We start from the raw sequence: 24,177 nt of genomic DNA, 5'->3' as shown, positions 1-24,177 counted from the left end.
CCCTGTGAGACAGGTTATTAGTATCATCCTCATTTTCTAATAGTGGAAACTAAGGCCCAGGAAGATTAACTGGCCAATAGTTAGTAGAATTAGAGTTTGAACCCAGGTCTATGTGATTCTAAAGGCTCAACTTTTAATTACGACTCTATGTAGCCTAACTCACTTAGCAAAAACTAAATAAAAAACCAATGATGAGTAAATTGCATCTCTATTTACTGAAAGGTTCAAACTGTCTTTAGTTTTAAGTAATTTAGAGAGCTAGTAATCCTTTAATATATGTCTGGGTCCCTGGGTAGTGCAAACAGTTTGCTCTCAGCTACCAACCAAAAGGTTGGCAGTTTGAATCCACTTTGTGGCGCCACAGAAAAAGGCCTGGTGATCTGCTTCCATAAAATTATAGCCAAGAAAACCTGTGGAGTGCAGCTCTACTCTGAAGCACATGGGGTTGCCATGAGTCAGAACTGACTCCCTGGCAACGGGTTTTTTTTTTTTTAAAATACATAATACTTAATATATAAATGCAAAGTAATGAAATGTTGAAGACATAGCCCTGTTGCAATGTTTTAATGCTGTCTCTTTAAATCAATTACTGTCGATTTTTAAAATAAATGAGATTAAATCATTAATATTTAACATAATTGTAGGAATAAGTTACATTCCTTCAAGTATTTTCCCTTAATTTGGTTATCAGGATCAAAGTGTATGCTTAACTCCTCTGAAGCGTCAAGTACAGTTTCTCTCAGCTACATTATTCCTCCATCTCAGCACATTAATGGGACATAGAGCATTTTTGTAAATGAGTATTTACTGAATTACCTGAAGCCTGTATTTTGAAAGCATTCTATTCCAGTTTGTGTGCAGGGAATGTATTCTTACCATTTTGGCTTTTAAATGTTTGCTATAACACTTAGTCATCTCATTCTGCCACTGCTTAATTACTAAGTTTACTTTTTTTATTCCTACTTTCACCTTTGGGAAGCCATCTAGTTTCCAACAAAACATTCTTTTTTATACTCTGTAATGTTCTTAAAATTAAATTCCAGGTTGTTCATGAAAACTTCATAATCTGTTCACTTCATTCTAGTCTTCTTTCCCTGATGTCCATACTTTCTTCGTCTTACAGATTTCTATGACTCCATTTATAATATTTCATATTTGTTTTAGAGCAGTAGACATTTCTTAGCATGTTGCCAATTATATGGAGAGACTGCTAATGCCGGGCATTATGTACAAAATTATTTAAACTACATATAGAAGCTAAGTAGTCTACTTATTGTACTGATTTTTAAGTTAAATGATATAAGCCATAAACTACCTATCATGATAAAGAAACAATGAGTAAAGCAAATAGCCTAGTCTATTCTTGGTAAGTAATGGGAAAGTGGATCAAATATTGTGTCTCTAAGTTTTAGCACTTTTCAGCTGTCTGCGTGTGTTCTATTCTGGTGTGCCGTGTTTCGCTGATGTTGGTGCCATTATGCCTATACATTTCATAATCACAGTCATAGTTTGTAGTTGATGTGAACTCAACAAATGAATTGTTTTCTCCATCTTCCTCTGATTATTTCAAGGTGATGACACAATGACAGGTGATGGAGGAGAGTACCTCAGGCCTGAGGATCTGAAAGAACTGGGTGATGACTCTCTACCCAGCAGTCAGTTCCTGGATGGTATGAATTACCTGCGATACAGTTTGGAGGGAGGACGATCTGACAGGTATTCACGTAAAGCTTGTACTTGATTTAAGTCAAAAGTGTGTTCAGCATATCTTAATGACAATAAAAAAAAAATTAGATGCAGTTATTGAGCACTCAATAGGTACTTCACTAGTCTCAGCAGTTAACATTTTATTCCAGTTTCTAATACCTTTAAGAAGTACCCATTTTAAAGAACAGGAAACTGAGGCTTACAGGGATTAAACAACTTGGTCAGCATCAAACAACAATGACGAGCAGAGCTGTGATTAATAAAAAGCTCTCTGCTTTTAAATCTGTTCTTAATCCTCTGCCACTTTATTTCTAGTCAAATGAAAAGGACAGTTTTGCCAAATAGGCACTCTTACTAAGTGGCATCTAGAAACACTTCAGTCTCCTTGGTTTTTAGTGCTGTGATTTCTGTGAATAAAAGTATGCTGGGAGGAAGATTTAAAAAGAAACAAATTTCTAAGTAAAATGTGCCTGGAACTGACTTTTTCATGAAAAAGAATCAGAACAGAATTTCACAAGAGCCTGAATACAGAACGCAATCTTAGCCAATCTGGGGGAGCCCAGACCTTATAGACAAATCTGGGGTGGTATATAATATTCTGAAGTATAAGAATTATATTTTGGTGATTAGTAATTAGCACACTAGTTTTTGTTATTTTTTGAGGCAAGCCTAATCAGGGCATCCTATGATACCTCATCAGAAGTGCAACTGCAAATGTATGTCAAGTTTATGATTGTCCATATAGTGAAATGAAAATGTCTTTTGCTGATCAATGATACCAGGTTTATGGTTTTAAATTCAGCTCAGTTCTAAGGTGTTTTATGAATATCCAGCATATTTATAATCTAAGAAATAAATCTTAAAAGGTAATCAATTTTTAAATGGATAACTAGCAAAAACAGGCTTTTCATGGGCTTCCTTGAGCATCAGTACCCCCTTTTGTTTTAATAATTCAGTGTGCATTTAATGAGTGTTTTTCTGTGCTAGACTTTATGGTAGGTACTGGGGGCACAAACGTGACTAAGATATATATGACTGCTGAATCCACAGTCTTACGAGGTAAGAGAGACTAGGCTAGTAGTACACACAGTGTTACTGAGCCCTGCAGCTCAGGCTTCCTGAAGGAGATGATCCTAAGTCAAGAGAGAATGATGAGTAAGAAGAGTTGATGAGAGAGGTGGAGCGGGCATTTGAAGCTTTAAAAAGCTCATCAACAAGGCTTGTGGTATGTGTCAGAAACAGAAGTAGTGCAGTGTTGCTAGCGTGTAAGGAGGGGGCATAGGGAGGAGAAATTGTATTTGCATTTTTGATGGATCACTCAGAGGATGAATTTTAGAGAAAAGCTGTAAAAGGGCTAAACCTGGAGGTTGAGAGACCGTTTAAGAGCTATGATTTGCAGTTGTTTAGAGAAGACTTGAGCACTAACCTTATTGGTAGTCATTAAGAGGATTTGAAAGCTAGAAAAATTTGAGACAGCCAGATTTGGTGAGGAGCCTGGTGGCACAATGGTTAAGTGCTCAGCTGCTAGCTGAAAAGTCAGTGATGGGAACCCAGCCCCCACTCCACGGGAGAGGGATGTGGCAGTTGGCTTCTGTAAAGATTACTATGGGGCAGTTCTACTCTGTCCTATAGGGTTGCTCTGAGTCAGAATCAACTCAACGGCATACAACAGATTTGTGATGGTATAGGTGGGGTAGATGAAGAAGAGGAAGGAGATTAGAATGACTCCTTGGCTTCGATGGTTTAGATAGATGGGACCTAAGATAAGCGAATACAGAAAGAGGAGTTACTCTGGGAGTGGGGGTCAGGGGGCTGGTGACGATGTTAGTGTTGCATATGTTGAGTTCTGACACATTGATATATATATTTGGACTTTATAATCTGAGATTCTTGTTAGATTTTAAAATAAACTAGAATAAAATGTTTATGGCTTTGTTTGTATTCATGATAATATGAATATTCATACTACTCTCAGCCAGAAGCCTTTATTTTTAGCCTGATCTCCTTTATTAAGAATAAGTGATTGATTTGATCTATTTCATCTCTTTCAAAGTACTTAGAGTGAGAAGAATTTACAATAATATTTCCTATAAAACAAGGGCAAGTGGTTTGCATACTTACTAGCATATAAGAACAGGATATGAAACAAACAAGATACGATCTGATCTCCAGGTCCACGCTTTCATTTCTAGAACCCCAGATGTTTTCATGATCTCCAAAACGGCATTAACAGCCAGCATCCCATTATCATGGTTTTCTCATTTGTTTTATTATTATTATTATTTGCTTAGGCAGTTTGATATAAGTAAGTTACTTTTTTTTTGGTAACCATTTCTCCCTTTCATTATTTCTTTATTTGGTATGCCTTCAATAGTACCATGCCCAGGTAGGTATTACATAGCATGAAAACATGACCTTCCTGGATCCATCAACATTTCCTTGCTCACTGCTCAATGTGCGTTTTTTTTGTTTTTTTTTTTTTTGTGTGTGTGTGTGAGGGTGCTTATATTCTAGAATTATGGATTTTAATTATCTACTTAGGATTTTTATTAAATTTAATAACTGGAGGAAGAGAATGTGTTACTAGAATTAAAGTCTACATACAGCCTGATCCAGGCATGACTGTTTTAACTGTCACATCGCCACCTTGTGGTTGAAAACACACTAGCATTGTCTTTGCAAAACTAACCTGTAAGCCTGTGCATAGTTGGAGATGACAGAAAAAGATTTTGAAAAGTAAAATGTACATGACTGTGGAAGAATAAAAATACCTACAAGTTAATGAATAAAAATACAAACAATCTCTGATTAGTTGGACTTTGTGTCTGTTTTATTTCATTATTGCTTACAAATTTAAAAAGCTATCCAAAGTCAAGATAAAACACTGAATAATAACTAACCACAGATGAAAAGATAAAGAAGTTTCTTCATGTATTAAAGAAAACACATTGAAATTTTTGGATATTCACTTATTCAGTAGAGTTGTACGACTCCATTAATTGAATGTCTAATAAATATTTCAGTTTACTAAGGTGATAATTATTACACTTTTCAGTGAAATTACAAACTTTCATACTAGCTAACGTGTGTCTATAGTAAATCAGTTGTACCGTAGTGAAAAAAGAATAAAATAAGACCATAACAAAGCACTTGACACATCCGCTAGCTGAATAGCAAGTAAAGCTTTAAATTAATATGAGCCTAAGTAGTTATCAGTTTATTAAATGAACAGCAGGACCTCTAACTTAATGAAAATAAATGACAACCCTATTGCAAAATATCTGAATTGTTTGTAATGTTTTAAATCAGGGTGGACAATTTCTAGTCCAGGGACATGAATTATTCAAGAGCATTGGTGTGGCCATTATTCCTTCAGGGAGGATAATTTCTCTACTGATGGAATATTCTAACTATGTGTATTTCATTTAAATAGATTCTGTGACAGATCATAGAAAAAAAGAACAATTAGAAACTATAAACATTGATTAAATATCCAATTAGCATTTCAGAAGGCGGTAAACAGAGCGAGTTTACAATAAGCATAGAGAAAGAGACAAGTAGACATACGCTTCCTATTTAACTATTCTTCCTCCCTTTCTCTGTCTCTCTGGTTCTGCTTGCTCTCTGTCTACATATCCTAATATTTCTCTTTCTCTCTTTACCCTGTTTCATTGTGGTGGTATGTAGCTTTCGCTCTCTCTTTCCTCTTTCTTCTCTCTCTGTATTTCTTTCCTGTAGGTTTTAGGAAGGACAAAAGAAATAACAGCACTCTGCCTCTCCCAGTTCAAAACTAATTGAGAAATAGACCCTGGTGTCAGGTAGATGGATATCAAAAATCCATCTTTATTACTGATATTACTTTATTACTGGTTGCACAATATGACTTCACATTTACAGTCAAATGGGTCTGTAATACCACATTCCTGAAATGGACAGACTTGTTCACCCAGCCATAGTTACTTCCTGAGAGTAGCAGTTGAGACATGAGTGCGTTCTTTGAAAGTTTGGCATTTACAATGATGGCAGCCACATCAATAGGTTTTATTTGAGATGCATTTATTTACCTTTCAGTATGTTACCATCCAACGTAAATTTCTATTTCCCCTTTGAGACCTATGATTCTACTATTCCAGTGCTGTATTTAAGGATCAATTCTACTTAGTGACATAGCCTCCACTTGCTCTTGTAAGCAAACATTTTTAGTCCTGTACTACAATGCCTCTTGACCTTTTGTACTGTTCATTCATAAAAGTCTAGCACCTTTAAATGTGTAAACATTTGACTTCTAGATCCATGGATAAAGATGATATAATTAACAAATCTGGACCCAATAGAAACCACTTGATGGGGGAGATGGTTGAGTCTATAGACAAGCCATATAATTTCAAGAGGTTGGGCCCTCTACTATTTTTCCTCCCATGGGCCAATTCAAAACTAAATAAAGGAGAATAGAATTTAGGAGCTACTGGTCTAGTGCTGGAGCCCTGATGGCACCGTGGTTAAGCATTCTGCTGTTAACCAAAAGGTGGGCAGTTCGTATCCACCAACCGCTCCTTGGAAACCCTATAGGGCAGTTCCACTCTGTCCTGTAGGGTCGCTATGAGTCGGATCGACTCGAAGACAGTGAGTTTGGTTTTTGGTTTTTGATCTAGTGCTGCTTACCTGTGCCTGATAGAAAGCACATACAAGTGGAAATTAGCTGTCTTTGCGGTTTAAAGACGGGGAAAAATCATTCTATCCACCAGTTGGGAAGGAGCCCTGGTGGCACACTGACTAAGTGCTCAGCTGTTAACCGAAAGGTCAGTGGTTCAAACCCACCAGGAGAAACATGTGGCAGTCTGCTTCCAGAAAGATTACAGCCTTGGAAACTTTGTGGGGCAGTTCTGCTCTGTCCTGTAAGGTTGCTGTGAGTCAGAATTGACTCAGTGACAATGAGTAATCTACCAATTGAGACAAACTTTTACTGAGATGAGACTCTTTTCCTGATATTTAATCTCTGTCCTAGCCTCAAATTCATGGTCAGGTAAAAATTAGTTTTGGCAGGCAGCAGTCTGTTTATGAAGTACATTATCAAAACTCACCAACTGCACAGAGCCTGTATGACATAAAATAGCTAATTCCCAAATTAGATTTAGATTTCACTTTATTATAAACACACAAATGTACATAGATATAAACACGTAGAATCAGACGATCACCTTTTGTTCATGTCATCCTCTGCATACTTGGAGTCTGTTTTCTTTGGTGTAAACCTACCTGTAAAATAGGAGGGACAAGGCCCTGGATTACTTATGAATTACCTACAAAGTGATGATTTCCTCAAGAATCTTTGAAGTTGGATATAATGATACCTTATAAAGATGACAGTATACAGCACATAAAATTAGGTGTATTTGAAGAATGAAAAAAGTTTCTACTAAAAAATATGCTAACTTGACATTTAGTCCATAATTCTGCAGTGCTTCCCTGGCCAAATACCAATTAGTGAAAGTAAATGAAAGTTTGCTTCTATAAACATTGTGAAACTTTGCATATCATTTTTTTTTCCTTTTCTTTTCTCTGTGGGGTTTGGGCTAATATTTTGAATAGGAATCTTTAATTCTTAGACTAATATGTATAAACTACTGTTTAAATAAGATATCAATCTATATGTCATTTGATTGTGCAAATTGATTAAGAAGGAATGAAATTATATCCATGAGAATGTCAAATTTTACCCATCACATTGGAGTAGATAAAGGAGAACTTTGAAATTTTGATTTATCAAAAATCTAAAGCACTAATTATTAAGGCCTAAATCCCATTTTGAAGCCAAAGCTCATTTTTGGTTAGTGTCCAATGGCTATTTTTTTATCTGCTGGCAGGTGTGTCTGTGTTCTGGGCTTGTGCTTAGAAAAAGTTTCTTGTGCTCTTGGCATCTCATTGCCACAGCAACAATTATTCTTTGGCTCTTCACTCACCATACACAGGACATGCAAAGGGAACAGTGCTCTCCTGTGAAATAATAGCATTGTTGGACACACCAGAGACAAACAAGAGGAACTCCGCTTCCGCAGGAAGCATGCATCTGGCCACAGTTCATCTCACTCTGTATCTTCCAGGGGAAGGCACCAACATTCAGTCATTCAGTTTGGAGAGCAGGAAAAGAGCCATGGAGAGAGAATGGAAAAGAAGTAGTGAAAATGAAACCTATTCTTTCATTTTGTTCTTCTCTCTGAGGGCAGTCCACTTTTGCTCTAATATTTTTCTTAATCACAGGGAGATTAACATTTAACACAGATTTAAGCAATCTATACTGGGATTATTGCCTGTGTGAATTTCTTGTGCTGGCAGTAAGCAACTACAGTTGCTGGTTGCAAATATTTCTGAGAAGAAAATGAATCAGATTAGGAGTATCAAATTTTAACTTCTGGATTCCCTTGTGCCCTTGCCATTGAGTGGTAGGAACCAGTGAAAAGATGTGTTAGTTTAGCTGTTGGACAGAGAGGTAGGGCAACACAGAGAGCTGTGTTTCCTTCTCCGACGGTTGCAATTTATGTCCCCCTGGAAGTTGCACTGTTAGCTAATAGCACGCTTTTTTCACTCTCCTGCTCGGCTCATCATTTCATCCTCCCAACCCCACCACCATGGCCTCCTGCCAACCTACCAGCCTTCGATCCTTCAGTTCCGACAGGTCTCACACCCTGAGCCATGCCTCCTACCTGAGGGACAGTGCCATGATTGACGACACAGTTGTGATCCCCAGTCACCAGGTACGTGATTTGTTTTGCCTTCATGTGTCTGCTTTATGAAGAGCATAAACATTACGTTTCACTGGAAAGGTCCAGAGAACATTTTTGATTTTAAAAAAAAATTCTTAATTTAGTTGACAAGCTAGAATAGGAAATTTGAGGGTATTCCTAAAACATGGGTATTTCTTACTAGACTTTTCAGTGAGCAGAGTTTATTTGAGCTAATATACTGATTATTTCTTTAACTATGCTGAATTCTTCTATGGAGATTATTATAAAGGTCAGTTCCTTTATAAAATCCCCATTGAAGGAAAAAGTAAGGTAAGATGCACTTAAAGTATAAGATGAATGGTACAAGTTAAAATACATCTCCCAGTATTTGAAATTTTTAGCTATTAGAAAAGGCTTTGTATCAAGTCTGGTATATTTTAATTTTAGGTATGACTTTATCAGTTTTGGTTGATTGGATATAGGGAAATAGATGGACACCTACTCTTCAAAGACATTACGCTTCTGTGATTGTATACCAATATAAGATAATTTAAATGGAAATGAATTATAAAAGATTCATTTGAAATGAGTCAGTCTTATGTTATATTTTCAAATGAAAATTTTTCCAGGTAATACCACCTTCCTGTGAGACCACTCTTTAGTTTTCTTTATATGTTACTTTAATTGAAAGAAGGTATTTTTATTAAATCCAGTGTTCTTTGTGTTTAGGTGTCAACTCTAGCCAAGGAGGCAGAAAGGAATTCTTATCGTCTAAGCTGGGGCACTGAGAACTTAGACAACGTGGCTCTTTCTTCCAGCCCTATTCATTCAGGGTGAGTAAGTCAATATTATGTATCCAGATCAAGAGGTAAAAAGAGATGGGAGTGAAAATAACAGCTTTGTCCAGTAGCTTCAGCTGATGGCTAGCTTGCAGTGGGGTGACTTTTGTTTAAACTTGTAAATAACATTGCTTCATCCAAACAAACAAACCGGCAAAAAGGGTTGAATTCAGCATAGAAAAACTATTGTGTAAAAATAACTAGTAGAATTGAGTCACACAGCTTGCTAGTCACCAGAATATACCAGTGGCCTCCTTACGGTTCACATGGTGTCCTTGGAATATCTTAAAGAGATGGGCAAGACCATTTGCTTTCTAGAAAGTTTCTATTTACTGAGATTAACTGACCAGCTCTTTGAAATAAATACCTTAGTTATTTAAAATAAAGTTTACTTCACAGAAGCTTGATTTACACAAATTTATAGAGGAATTCAAATAGGAAGTAGGAATATAAGTAAAAAGGAAAATTTGAATGTAACCAATCATCCATAGACTATACATGCCACTATTTAAGGAATGCTGCCTGTTTACATTAACTCATTGAAAAGTAAGACTTTGAGTTAAATAATTTAAAACATACTTAAAGTTGTTCTTAAGGTGTAGGAATTCAATTATATGAAATACCAATTCCTTACAAAGCTTTAAATTGTAGCACTTCACAATTTGTTTCTTACTTACGTTTTAGTAGTTCCAAGTAATATAGTAATATCATGATTATACCTGAAATTCCCATATTTCATGTATAATTATCACTTTTTCTTAAAACTGTACCCATATTTTACCTCATGAAATACAATACTTTGGTTTAAATAATTGTCCAAAATTCCTTTTCTGTAATCCTGAGAACTATTTTGAGTAATGAAACTTTTCTTGTTTTTATTATTCCAACATATTTCTGCTTTCAGGAACGCATTCTAAGATATTATAGTTAAAATTTTTGGACTTCTTAGTCTAATCTTCTACTAAATAAAGGCTCATAGAATATACTTTAATTACAAATATATTGAAAAATAATCATAATACTATTTTCCTCACTACATAAGTAAAAGCTAATTCCCAGTACAAGAGTTACCCGGGGGAAAGAGAAACCAAATTAAACCTCATTCAAATTTACTCATATATTTTTACATGTAAAATGAAATTGTTATAGAATCTCATGGTGGTAAATTGTTTTAAAATATAACAATGTATCCTGCTACTGAATTTGTCAACAATGATGATGAAGAAGAAAAACAGGCCTGGACCTAAAGCACTGAAGGATAATAATAGAGAAGAATATAGACCCCAACCATAATGAAGTATTGAAAGTCCATATCCAGCCTATAAAGTGACAAAATTATTTTAGGCAAAATGTGATTTTACTATGAATAGCTATAGTAGGAAAAGTTGAAGTATTGTGATAATACTTCAATTTTCAAAAGAAATCATTTACTTTAGAAAAGGATTTCCTAAAGGAGTCCTGTAAATTAGGATGTTAAAATACTGAGTACCTCAGTATACACGCCAATTGTATAAAACAAGACACATCTATAGGTCATCTTATGGTTGATTACTTCTGATGAACCAAGAAAATCCAGTGGTTAAATTAATCACTTAAGTATCTTTTAAACCTTGGTCTCTAATAAACTAATTCTTCTGATAATTTCAGACATTAGCACTGATGATAAATAATTCTGAACTTTGGGTGTACATTAGAATCACCTGAGAGTTTAAAAAAAAAAATACTGCTACCCAGGCCCCACTCCAGACCAGTCACATCAGAATTTCTTTTGGTAAGGGCTGGACGTTGGTATTTTCTACAAGAGTCAATGGCCCAGATATTTTAAATAAACTGGTAGAAACGTTTTGCTTAATAAAGCTTTGATTATTGGTGAGAGCTAGGTAATATATGTATACCTGTTTCTCTCAAATGTTCTTTATGTCTTCCATTTACCTACATATTGTCTCTTCATACATTTATCAAATTCTACTAAATCTCAGGCATTGTGCCAAGCACTAAAGGAAACAGATAAGCAAGACCTAGTTCCTACCTTTAAGAAGCACTGCCGTATGTTGTTATTTGAAGGTGGATGACAGTGCATCTGTTTAAGTCAGATTACCATAATGATTGAGAGCATCCTTTGGAGTGAAACCAATCAGACTTCAGACGCTGGCCCTAACACTTAATATGTGACACCGAACAAGTTATATAAAATCTCTAAGTTTCAGTTTACTTATCTATGAGTGTTATTTATTGATCCCATAAGAGAACTCTAAGGATTAAACACACTTTGAATAAACAACATTTTGCGTAGAAAGAATAAGTACTCAATAGATTATTGCCATTAGGATTTACACATACACATCTTCCACAAATTCCAAATTAGTCAATCACAACGTATCCTGAATCCTCTAAATGACAAAACCAACGTGGTACAAATCACAATGGCAATGTTTGACTTACTGTTATTTTTATCAGATAATTTTATCACCTATTAGTGCCTCTACTGTAGTATTAGAACAAACAATGCAGCAGATGACTCTTATAGGATGCGTAGTTACCACTGAACACTCAGAGATTCTGAGTTTCATGCTGTTGAAAAGCTGCCATGATACTAATGTATATGAACAACATTCATCACACCATCTCATGTAACAATGATTTCTTGCTATTTTATTCATTACACATGAGAACCTGAGTAATGGTTTTTAGATATATTTCATGGAACTGAGTTTCTCTTTAATAAAGTGAGAGAATTCTTAACCCATTTCTTCAAAGTCTGCCCGAAATGTGAGCATTCTAAAAAAATTATTTTTGATAGAAGGGATAACAATGTTAGCTTTTTTTATTCAGATGCCACTAATTTGTGTGCATAATATTCTAATAGATTCCATAAAGGGATAGAAGACACAGTTTCTACCAATAAGTAGTACTGATGATTCTGTTTTACCTCTAAGTTTCCACTGACTAACGTTCATCATGGGAGCCCTAGTGGCGCAGTGGTTAAGAGCTTTGCTGCTAACCAAAAGGTCGGCAGTTTGAATCCACCAGCCGCTCCTTGAAAACCCTGTGGGGCAGTTCTACTCTATCCTATAGGGTCACTATAAGTCGGAATCGACTCAGTGGTAACAGGTTTGGTTTCCTGTTAATGTCCATGACTACAGGAGAATAGGTATTGACGATTAAAAAAATCTATTCTGCACGATATATGCAGCCAATAACTGGAAATAGAAAGACTGACAGGAATGTTTTTTTCTGTTCCTTAAGGGGTTGCCTTACTGATTCAAAGTGAATCTAACTAACATTTCTTTCTAGCATACGCAGTCATGACTGTATCAACATAAGCATGGGAAAGAATTTGAATTTTTCAATTCTTCTTTATTTCATAAGTGCATGAATTCAGATGTAAAACAGACTTCCTAGCAATAGCTAGCTTTGTAATTCATTTTAAATATCATTTCAAACACTTTTTACTGTTACACTTTTATAGTGTTGGATAGATGTTTCTGTCACAGCCAGGTGCCAGCAACTAAATGTAAATTCGTGACGTTGTGGTACAAGATGGGTAATAACCATAAGACCATGAGAGGGTGATCTTTTAAAGGATTTCTCTTTCATGGAAACATGCTGAGATATTAGTTCAAGTGGTGGAAGCTGTTATTTGAAATGCAAGGAAGTAAAGGCTGTTTCTCATTTGACAATATAGATGTTTATGTAAACACCTGTAGCAGTTAATTTAGTTGTTACATGTATTTCAAAGACCCTAGTTTGTTTTAGGTACATGAAGATGAATTCCTTTGGATGTAGACACATGTTTCTATAATAAGTAGCAAAGACCACTGTTTTGCAAGGTTAGATTTCTGGTTCATTACACATGGGTGCTTTAGTATGTCATCAGATGTCAAAAACACAAGTGACGCCCTATAACCCGTTGCCGTCGAGTCGGCTCCAAGTCAAGGCGACCCTATAGAAGTCTTTAAAAAGATCAGACTTGTAGGTATAAAAGAAGTGAAAGGGAGGATTGTCAAGTAGGATTAGAGAAAGTGACCCATGAGGAGAACAGCAATCCCCAAAGCAAGGAATGAAAGTCTTGGAAAAAAAAGCACTGAGACTTTGTTTTCGTGTTTTTTTTTTATTTCATCGTTACCTACTCTGCCTTATAGTTTATGCTATTGTTTCTTGTTGAAGCTATACTTTAAATTGTACTTTTTCTGTTTGCATTTATTCTGTGGTAGCCCAAAAGGGTATCACCATTATTTTGAAAGTTTGGAAAGTATGAATGAAAAGCTTTCGAGTCAAAATTCTGTTCATCAAATCAGAAACTTTGTAATTGTACTTTTTTTGGAGCTTCTTGGACACTTAGACTTTGTTAAGTGCCCCCACAAGCCAGTGTTAAAGAAAGCAACAAATTCATATCCAGTGATTTTGTAACATTCCCAGTGCCCTGTATTGGGAGTCTCCACAAAGCCCCCCATCCTTGCTTTTCTCCCAACATTTGCATAGAGCTATATTTCATTTGTACTTCCATCTTTTTTTCAATGGATACTGTTTTGGTATATGAAAAATATATCAGTTGAAAGTCACTTCTGATTTCTTTCTTTATATTTCACTTTATCCATTCCTTCTCTGTGCTAAAGTATCTATTCTGTTGCAGCCACGCCTCTCCATGTCTTGATCGTGACAACAGCAGGTGAACTTCTGCATCATTCATTCTCTGAACATGTTACCTATTCTCTCCCTCTTTCGCCATCTCCTGCATCACCTGCACCTCAGGATGCTTTAGTGTGAAGATACTTAGCCAAAGAGATAAAGAGACTTATGTTCTCCAGTCTCATTGCTAAATTCCCCTTTCTCTGTGGTGAAGGGAAAGTGGGTGTTTTTTATTTCATTGGAAATTAGGTTAGATTGCACCATAATTAACGTGGACCTACTGGGAAGGCCTGGCCTGGTCATGGTTCACCACATCTCATCTTCTTTTGTGAGAAAAAATACTACTTAGAGCTGAAAAAAATTTTTTCCGAGCAATTATGCAAATTGGTTGAGCTATTTTAAAGTTTTACTAAAGGTTATGATTTTAAGTGGCACTTTGTTATTTTTTTTAACCATATTCTAGCTGAGCCAAAGGCTGAAAGTTTATAAATAGTGCATTTCGTTGCTACTACTGGTTTAAATACCACCTTTTGATATTTTGAAAATTGTGCTGTAGAATGACTCTCTAGTCATTTTTCTAAAAATATCCATTAATATATGTTATTTAGATAAAGTTATTTTTAAAGGTAATGGTTGCTGTCAGACTGATGGTACTACAAATTATCAGTCCACATATGAGGCAGTTCTATATTCCCATTTTTGTAAATCTTTACATCTATCCTTTCACTTTTTCTCAAATACATTATCAAATATTATGTTTCTAGACATCAATATAGTGATTGATAAAAAATTGTTGGATGATTTTAACACATTTGAGCCATATTTTTTCAAAGCCATTTTCCATCAGTTTATCGTTTTATGGAATTTGGAGGATTTGGAAGGGTAAAGGGGATTATAAAGAAAGCTCATGAAGTGGTTTTCTCACAGAGTCTCAGAAATCAGATTAATTTGAAGCCCTTTAGCTATGTATATGTGGATCACTGAAGCACCCTGATGAATTTTTTTCTTTCTTATTCTTTCACCCGATAACTAACTCTGAATGCTGTAATCTCCTTCCCATCCCCACCCCCATGATCCTAGATGAATTAAAAGTAAAGCTAAGAATTAGAAACTTTTTGGGTGGAGGATGTAGTCCCCCAAAACTGGAATCATTGTTTTCTGCTGCCTCCTCTGAAGCATGTACCTGTTTAGCTAACCAAATTGTCATAATAATAGTCATAATTGTCACCTGCATAATAATGGTGGATTGCTTTTGCCTTTATTCTTTTTAAATTGTGATAACATTGTATCTCACAATTTAGAAAACTTCAGTAAGAAAATTTCTACTTTGCTTGATTGCTGAATTTGATTTGGAGAGTAAGATAATATGCAAGTAATACTGAATGGGTTAATGTGATTTTTTTTTTTTTTTTTTTTTTGGTCTGTGCGGTCTTTTGTCAATGTTTAGTGTGGTGTGTGTACACATTTCCTGCAAAACAGCTCTTTGACCATGTGTCCGTACAGCAAAAATAGTATATATTTCTTGGGGTAATAGTTTATTTTCCAATTAGGAATTCTTCCCGAGCACCTGAAATGGAACATTTTAGTAGGTTTCCTAACCTAGGTAACAGTAAGCTGCACATAGAATTTTAATGCTGGAAGGCACTTTGTGGATTATTTATCGAAGTCTCTGATTTTATGGCTGAGAAAACTGAAGCCTACAGATGCTAAGCGACTTGCCTGATGTTACAGCAATAATGCAAGACAGGGTTAGACTAGATCTGAGAAAGAGCTTGGTGCTCACTGCTTTACCCTGTACTCTCTGCTAACGGTCTTTTTATGTCTTATTTAAATAGTGAATTTCACAAACTAATGAAAACTCTATAATTGTACAAAACCTCCCAGCACAGTTCCTGGTTCATAGTAGGTACTCAATAAATGTTCATTTCTCCCTTTTTTCTTAATGTGGTATACTGTATTATTTTGCTGTATTATAATTTTGTAAGACATTCAGAAAAGATAAAATCATTTGGATGTAAGGAGAGGAAAATGATGGGAACAGATATTTATTGAGTGCTATATGGTGCAGTGGTTAAGAGCTATGGCTGCTAACCAAAAGCGCGGCAGTTCAAATCCACCAGGGTCTCCTTGGAAACCCTATGGACTCTGTCCTGTAGAGTCGCTATGAGTTTGAAGTCGACTCAACGGTAACAGGTTTGGTTTGATTTTATATGCTTACCTACTTATTATTTAATTCTTCCCATAATCTTCAGTGGTGATAGGATTATCCATCTTTGACAGGCAAGGCCAGTCTCAAAGCTCACGAAGGGCAGAGATGAACTCCAATCCATATACCATCTTCTCTATACATATTTAGTTACATCTTTTGACTTCCACTCTTTTAACTTCCAAATATTTACAGATATAACCCTGTCCCACTTTTAGTCTACTGACAACATGAGAAAATTATTTTTACTCAATGAGCTGTAGTATGTGAACTTATTCATCTCATGACTCACACCTTCAAACCATTCACTTTTTCTGTGGTTTATAAAGGTAGATGACCTCATAAAATTTATGTTTTGCTTTTTGAAATTGTTTTATACATCCCAGAATAACTATCCAATATTTCTGCTACCTGTCCAAATAGTGGCACTTTTGATATGTGATATTTTTAGCAAAAAACCACAAGTGCTTTCTCCGTTCTCTGTTATAAACTATTGGGATTTAACTGAATAGCAGTTTACTTTCATCTGATCTACTTTTCATCAGCACCTAAATATAAACTTGAGTCATTATTTTTCTTATTCCCTCTTATTTGAAGAAAATACTTCTTTTAGTATTTAATTATATAAATTCATCTTTTTAATTGGCTGTTTATTCTGATATTACATTATTTGCGTCTAATTTGTTTAGAGCATTTTCTGGCAAGATTTATAAACTGTTGTCATTCATTTTGACTATAATAATTAACTCTCTTTAGTGTCTTCCTGTCTTTCTGGTTTTTCAAGGTCTCTCTCTCCCTTTCTCCCTCCGTCTCTCTTCGTCTCTCCTCTCCCTCTGCTTTTTCTCTCTCTTCACTCTGTCTCTCTGTCAAGTTTCTATGTTTTGAGATTGTGAAGCACTAGCTTGCTATGTAAGATTATGCACTTATAGACTAAATCCCATCTCTTTCCCTCAATAATCTGAGAGAGTTATTCACATATACACATTCTAAAGAACATACCCTCACTAGAGCTTGTCACTTTTTCCTAGTCTGTGCCATTTTGTTTCGTTGCTTGATAAAAATACAAAGTCTTATCTTCTTTGGAACTTTAATTTTTCTTTTCTCTGAATTATGCATATTGGAGCCTTAATTTGTCCCATTTCTTTGAGCTTTTGTGCAATACTTAAGTATTCTTTTTCAGATATATAATGACACAGAAACACTTATAGGTAAATTTATCCACTTGAAGCACTAGTCTTTACATATTTTGATTTTTCAGACTTTGGTCTTCATATTATTTTCACTACTAATAAAATTGTTTATTTTGGTAGATTCAAACTCTTGGTTTTACTCATTCCCATTTTCTACTAAACCTTTCTCAAGGGCAATAAATATATATGGGTCTCTCATTCTGGAGTTTGAATAGGCCTATAGGAGACTATTTAACATTAATTCGGATGGTTTTTCTCAACTTTGTTTCTATTTAATGATCTAAAACATCTGAGTTTAGTGATTTGAAGGAGGACTGACCAGATTGATTGTTCAGAGACCAAAGAGTTGAATTACTTCCTGTTTCAGCTCTCTTCTTTCCTTGTTAGACATAAACAGATATACCTCTTCAGAACGTTTCCTTTTCACCCTTCCATTCCTTTATTTATTGAGTACCTACTATGTATTCCACACTGTTCTGGACACTGGGAGACACAGGAGGAAACGTGCAGAACATGGTCACTGCCTTATGGCACTTGTATGACACCGTATAGTTAGAATTTATTCCGTATTGACTGGAAAAGTAAGTGATTCCAAGCAATGATGTAGCCATCATGTGATATCTGAGGCTTAGACTGTGAACTTCTTGAAAGCAGCAACTGTATTCTTACTTTCTGTATCCTCAGTTCCTAGCAGAGCACCCGGTACTTTGGAGGGTAACAGACACTGCATGCAAAAGAGCTTGGAAATGCAAATCATGGAGCAAATGGGAGGAAAAAGAGGACTTACAAAGGAACAGTCAGTGACACAAAGTCAGGGCAAGTAATCGAACATGTGGTTGCTTTTAGATATTGTTAGAACCAAAAGCATAGTTACTTCAATTCACTCTTTAGAGAATGCTTCACTAGAAGACAGTCTACAGGGTTTTCTAGATGGAGACTTGATACTGTGGAGATCGTAAGCCATCCCTGGAATAAATATACAAGAAATGTAATAGCATATAACATGAGTGTGGAAAGGCTTTAAATGCCTTCAAAAGATAGATGGAGTATTGAGGATTGATAACATCAAGCAAAGATATTACTGTAATTCCTTACTGGTTTATGAGTCCCTGTTCTGTTCACCAATGGAGATAGAAATCAAAAGATGACAAAAATCAAAGGAAGTTATTAGTGTTAATCATCTATGAACCAGAAACATTGCAATGAGTTTGCAGGCAGCACTGGTTGAAACTTAGGTAGCTTCTTCCAATTTTTTTAATTACAAATTTAACATAAATATAGGCAAATAGAGATAATAGGAAGAAGTCATTGATATCTGTCTAGATTTACCAGTTCTTTCATTTTTGTGAGCAATAGTACATTTTTAAAAAAAAATTTAATAGAAAAGAAATTGTTTAAGAACTCATACTGAAAGACTAGTAATAAGAAAGGCAGCTCACATTTTCTCATTGTGTTTTCAGGACCAGAAACATCAACCTTTCAGAACTGAACTGTTGACTTTACTCCCCAGCTTTTGCCCCATACGAAAAACTGAGAGGGCTGGGAATGAATGGCGAGTTTAGGCTGGCTCCTGCATGTGGGAAAGACTGTGACGCCTCTTCTTGTGGCCTCATTCTGCATGATGTGCTTCAGACAGGCATTCTGGGCTCCTTCACAGAGCATGTTGAACGAGTTCTGTGTTTTGCTGTGAATAGGGTGCTATTTTTTCTTTGCTTATCTGAAAAATAACATAAATGAATTGCATTTCTATCCCATAACTTAGCCTGACAAAATGCCTTTGAAATGCTGTAAATGTTGTCATCTGTGCAGTATCTAGGTGTGATGAATCTGATATCATCCTGTTCTGGTTAAGCTATCAGTAGATCCATGATACACCTGTCTCTCTTTCCGTTTTGGTTTAAAGATCTTGCAAAAGCAACCAACATTAGGAAGGACATTGATGTAATTTGTGTAAGGGTGTACACACTGTGTGTTTGTGTCTTTAAGTATGTGTGCGCAACAATTAGATTGCCCAGTTAAATTTTTGCTTCTTGACAAAGTAAGTGCCCAAGAGTGCCTAACAAAGTGACAAGGACTCAAATTGAGCTGGATCCAGATCTGTTAAGACTAGCCCAAAGGAAAACAACTTCAAAGTTAAGAGAGACACTTTCTCTTTGTACATCTAAAATAAACAAACCAAATCACCTTGGATTACATTTCACCTTTTCATGAACAGCTAGCTTGGCAGAAAAAGAGCAAAAGTAATAGTGATGCATTTACATTTCTAAAATGCTAGCTGTAAGTTTTCACATTTACTATAATTTGGGGGAAAATCACAATGCACAGATAACCTCCATCAACATGAGCCCAGGGATTCCCACTCCTGGAATTTCACGTCAAAACACAGAGTAGAGAGGACTCATAATTTTGTTCCCTGTCCACTCCATCTTCATTTGAAATAGAAAACTACAGCAGAGAGACTCTTACTTAAGAAGTGAAAAAGTGCATTTCAACGAGCAAATTGGTTCTATTCAAAACATTTAATTATTTTGCTTTTCCTCTTCCTTTAGGATGTACTCATTAAAAACCTGCATCCTGGGTAAGATGATGTTGGAATAGGTACATATGTATGGATTTGACCTTGGGAGAAGGCCCGTGAATCTTACTTTTTAATAAAGTCATAGAAGTATATTAAAATGAGCTGACAAGATTTATTATGAAAAGTCAAGTTGAATTAGCTTAGAAAAGCTACAACTTGGTCTTTCTTCTCTGCTCCATCCTTATATTATTTCAACATGTGGATTTTTCAGGATATGAATAAAAGGAAGCAGAGGAGTTTGCATTTTTAACGAAAGGAGAGTCTCCTATGTTCTTTATATGATTTTTTCTGCTTTCTAAATCAATTCGACATATTTTAAATTTATAGTTTATACTTAATATCACTATTGTCAACAAAAATAGTAAAATTCTTCTTCATTTATGGAACAAAACAATACAAAAACTAAAACAACGACCACCCCAAAACATAAACACAGAGGTTAGGGAAAACTAACTTTTAAAAATCTTTTTTTTTCTTTTGCCATCATGCATATAAATACGAAAAAGATTTTGAAAACAAAGTATTATGGGGAAAAATCAACTTGAAAAAAGCTTATCTTTCTGGCCTGCAATATTTCAAAACACATCTAATCTTCTATTTTAATTTTTAGTTTCTTGGTTAGTTTTATGGTGGATGCCCGAGGTGGAGCTATGCGAGGATGCAGACACAATGGGCTCCGAATCATCATTCCCCCTCGGAAATGTACCGCCCCAACACGAGTCACCTGCCGACTGGTCAAACGCCATAGACTGGCGACCATGCCTCCAATGGTGGAAGGAGAAGGCCTGGCCAGTCGCCTGATCGAAGTCGGACCTTCTGGTGCTCAGTTCCTTGGGTAAGGGTTTCTGATAAGCCTCCCACTTAATCACGGATGAGCTTGTATCCTCTACATGAGATCTCTAGGATGGAGTGGAAAAAGGTACGTCGAACCATTTTGAAAGAGGATTGGCCCCTGTGAAATTGTTTTAAAAAATTGAAATAGCACCTCAATGCTTGACTCCACTTACATGCCTCTTATTTTAAGGCATTAATGAGTTAAACATTTAGGTTATTATTTTTCTCTTGGATGTGTTGCTGCTAGACTCCCAATGTGAATAATCATGATTTAACCAGTGGTAGGTATTTTTCTTCCATCTAGACTTAGGTGATAAAGTCATAAAGAAATAATACTGCACTATTCCAATATAAATATAAAGTCGTATGTAGTTATAAAACAGAATCATTATCTTCACTTTGGAAATCAGTGTTGCCTTTATAGCATATTCAAAAACTTAGTCTATGTGATTTTTTTCTGTTATAAAAATTGCTATCTTGTGCCTTAAGATTCCATTGACAGTGTATTTAGTTACAGTTTGCATTAAGACGACAAAATCAAGACTAACTTCCTTCATGCTCATTTTGGCAATTTTGAGCAGAAACTAGCATTTCTTCTTTCTTCTGTTTGTTTGTACGGCTGCTATTATATTGCGTGGCATCTCAGTGTGCCAAGAAATGAATAGCTACCGCTGAGAACTGACAAAAGGCTGAAGTTGTGGAGGGGACAAGTTTCAAAACATTTTGAAACAAATCAATTGTCTTTAAGTCTTGTCATATTGAGTCTTGATGCTTGAAACACTGGGAGAAACACCTGTTAATCATGAAGTCTTTTGCTTTGCCAATGTCATATTGAGGAGAGACTTGCTTGCTTTAGAACTCAGGAAAAGTTCTAAAGCCTTGTAATTTGGAGCAAACTTACAGCTTACTCCAAATTACTTTCACACCTGAAAGAGGGTGTGTTGGTATTTTCCAATTATAGAAACCACCTCCTACGTCCTCCTATCAGACAGTCCAGAGCTTTAAAAGGAGCCTGTGAAGTTCTGGGTTACATCAGATAATACTATTATGGTTGGAGTAATTCCCCAGTAATTGTTTTCATATTCTGAACCAGCCCCTGGCCTTTCCCTCATGCTCGGGTAGTTTTAGGCTTTTGAATAATCTTCAGATCTGTTGAGGAATATCCATGAAAACATCTGGTCTCTACAGAGTCAGAGTTTTTATTCTGTTCCCAACAGCTTTGTCTTTCCCATGGAGCATATATATATATATTTTTTTATTTTTTCCTAGTGCCCTGGCGGTGAAACTAAATAGGGACAGATCTGACAGCTAAGAGCTCTTCTTCCACAGATGCACCTCCATTGTACACTCTGGGTCTTGGTTCCTTGCTCTTTGTGACCAATGGAGACGGCAGAACCAAATGCAGTGAGAAACCAAAGTTCACCCTGTTGATCAGCTGGTGACACTGGGGTTCTGTGGAAAACCATACCTGAAGCTTACTTATGTTCTTTCTTTCACTGCTGCTTTGGATGTACTCAGTAAACTTCACCTGCCAACGGCTCCTCCCCCACTTAATGAGGGAGAAAGTTTGGTCAGCCGCATCCTTCAGCTGGGGCCTCCTGGAACCAAATTTCTTGGGTAGGAGTGACTTAAAACAAATTGATGGCTGCTGGCCCCCCATTCTTCTCCTTCTTCTGCAATATGATTTCTCTTTTTGTCATTGTGCCCATGACATGTCCCTCTCTATGATTTAAATTCTGTATAACCTATCTTTAGTGGACCATTTCTGACCCTTATGGTATGTGACTTTTATTTTTGAGTGATGTTTTTATATCTTTTCCCTTAAAGTGCTGTGGTCTTCATTTTCGTTTAAGCATGAGATCTGCCTAGTTGTACTACGTGCTAGTTCTGATGTTGTTATGATGAATTTAGAGTCTGTATCAAAGCAACCTGGACTCAAAAATCAAAAGCCTCTATACATTTTGAGGGTGAATGTAACCTGAAAAAAATAGGGCAGTGCATGTGCTGGATCCTGAATATAATAGGCATTGGACACAGGTGGGCTTTCTGCTGAGACGATCAATTAGGGTCACACTGTGTACACATGCCTATTGTTTCCTTGAATGATGAAAATACAAGCAAAAACCATGAGTGCATGACTCCTTAGTTCACAAGTAGCCCACTTTTCTGACATGTCATTGACAACACTTCAAATTATGCAATGTATAAGCCATTTTCCCTCTTAAACTGTTTTGTTATTTTCACTTTGTAGAAAATGTTGTACAAGATCAGCACACATCGTAGATATGCATGCACATCTCTTTTGATTAAATGTGTTATACTTACATTTATCAAAGGAGAAGTTCCAGAATGCCACATGCACTCATAGGGAAACATTATTTGGCTTAAGGTAGCAGCATGTACCTGAGGAGGGATGCCCCTGAGGTGGAGTGCTGTTGTGCAACCATCTGCTAGCTAGTGAGCTCCGGAGGATGGCCCACTAGGTCCCTGTCCCTAGAAAGGGAAGAATTCCAGGTCACTTTGTAACAGACAGAGTCAAGGTGCTTGTCTTGATGTTGGTTAGCTCCTACCACACTAAATGTTCTGCATTGCTATGTCAGGCCTGTGATTGTGGAGATCCCTCATTTTGCGGCTCTTCGAGGGAAGGAGAGGGAACTGGTGGTCCTGCGCAGTGAGAATGGGGACAGCTGGAAAGAGCATTACTGTGAATACACTGAAGACGAGTTGAATGAAATCCTCAACGGCATGGATGAAGGTAACTTAAGAGTTTTAAAGAACTCAAAAGTGGAAGCATAAAAATGACTTCGACTGTGTTTATTTCTTATGACCTGGGGCGGGGGTGTCGTGCATTCTTTTACCACAGCAAGTATTCTGCTATGTTCCAGTGATGATGAATTGAAATGCACAATACATTTTACTAATCTTACTTCTGTTACATTCAGGAAAATAAAATCTTTTATGGTACTAAATATCTCATTTTAATAAGGAGATACAGCATGTCTCCATCTTCAGTGTAAACTTTTTTGAGCCTAAAATTCTAAATATAATAGATATTGTTGTTTCACCTCCAAATAAACTGATACCAGATAATAGATCTATGCTTTTTAAAAAAATGCCTAACTTGAAAACTTAGATACTTAAAATATTGATACAAAGTACTAAGCTTTTTTATTGAAAAACTTACACATTACCCATAACTGATACATTGTAGGATAATAAAATTTATTTCTAAGTTTCTATTTTTAAGGAGATAGTAAAATTTAATTCAATCAAGCTTCTATCTATAATTCAAACAGAGAGTTAATCAGGGTTGAATTTCATACAAACACATACATTTATAGTTAAGGATCTCAGTTTTCCATTAGGGCTTTATCTCTCTGTAAATCCCAAATCTAGCTTGGCCTGTTACACCAGGTTGAAATTTCTCCATTTGACTAGAGGGAAATAGCTCATTCTCAGGCCTCCATAGGTT

The 24,177-nt window shown here is 36.0% G+C and overlaps 1 protein-coding gene across 24 annotated transcripts in view; it reads left to right on the top strand.

Moving 5' to 3' along the window:
* Nucleotides 1-24,177, top strand: part of ANK2 (ankyrin 2) — a 773,539-nt gene that overhangs the window by 688,355 nt on the left and 61,007 nt on the right. For 6 of the 24 annotated variants that reach the window (XM_023740207.1, XM_023740205.1, XM_023740203.1 and 3 more), the window contains 7 exons: nucleotides 1,572-1,716; nucleotides 4,082-4,093; nucleotides 8,372-8,459; nucleotides 9,159-9,262; nucleotides 20,482-20,706; nucleotides 22,224-22,322; nucleotides 23,306-23,460. In XM_023740207.1, coding sequence (XP_023595975.1) covers nucleotides 1,572-1,716; nucleotides 4,082-4,093; nucleotides 8,372-8,459; nucleotides 9,159-9,262; nucleotides 20,482-20,706; nucleotides 22,224-22,322; nucleotides 23,306-23,460 — 828 coding nt within the window. Of the gene's footprint in view, nucleotides 1-1,571; nucleotides 1,717-4,081; nucleotides 4,094-8,356; nucleotides 8,460-9,158; nucleotides 9,263-13,901; nucleotides 13,938-20,481; nucleotides 20,707-22,223; nucleotides 22,323-23,305; nucleotides 23,461-24,177 lie in introns of all 24 variants that reach the window. The other 18 variants (XM_023740206.1, XM_023740204.1, XM_023740193.1 and 15 more) reach the window with 8 other exon arrangements.

This window comes from Trichechus manatus, unplaced genomic scaffold, assembly GCF_000243295.1.
Source record: "Trichechus manatus latirostris isolate Lorelei unplaced genomic scaffold, TriManLat1.0 scaffold00150, whole genome shotgun sequence".
In the NCBI taxonomy this organism is placed as follows: Eukaryota; Metazoa; Chordata; class Mammalia; order Sirenia; family Trichechidae; genus Trichechus; species Trichechus manatus.
Note: the sequence above shows the minus strand (reverse complement) of the source record. Positions and strands in the feature narration are given on the sequence as shown.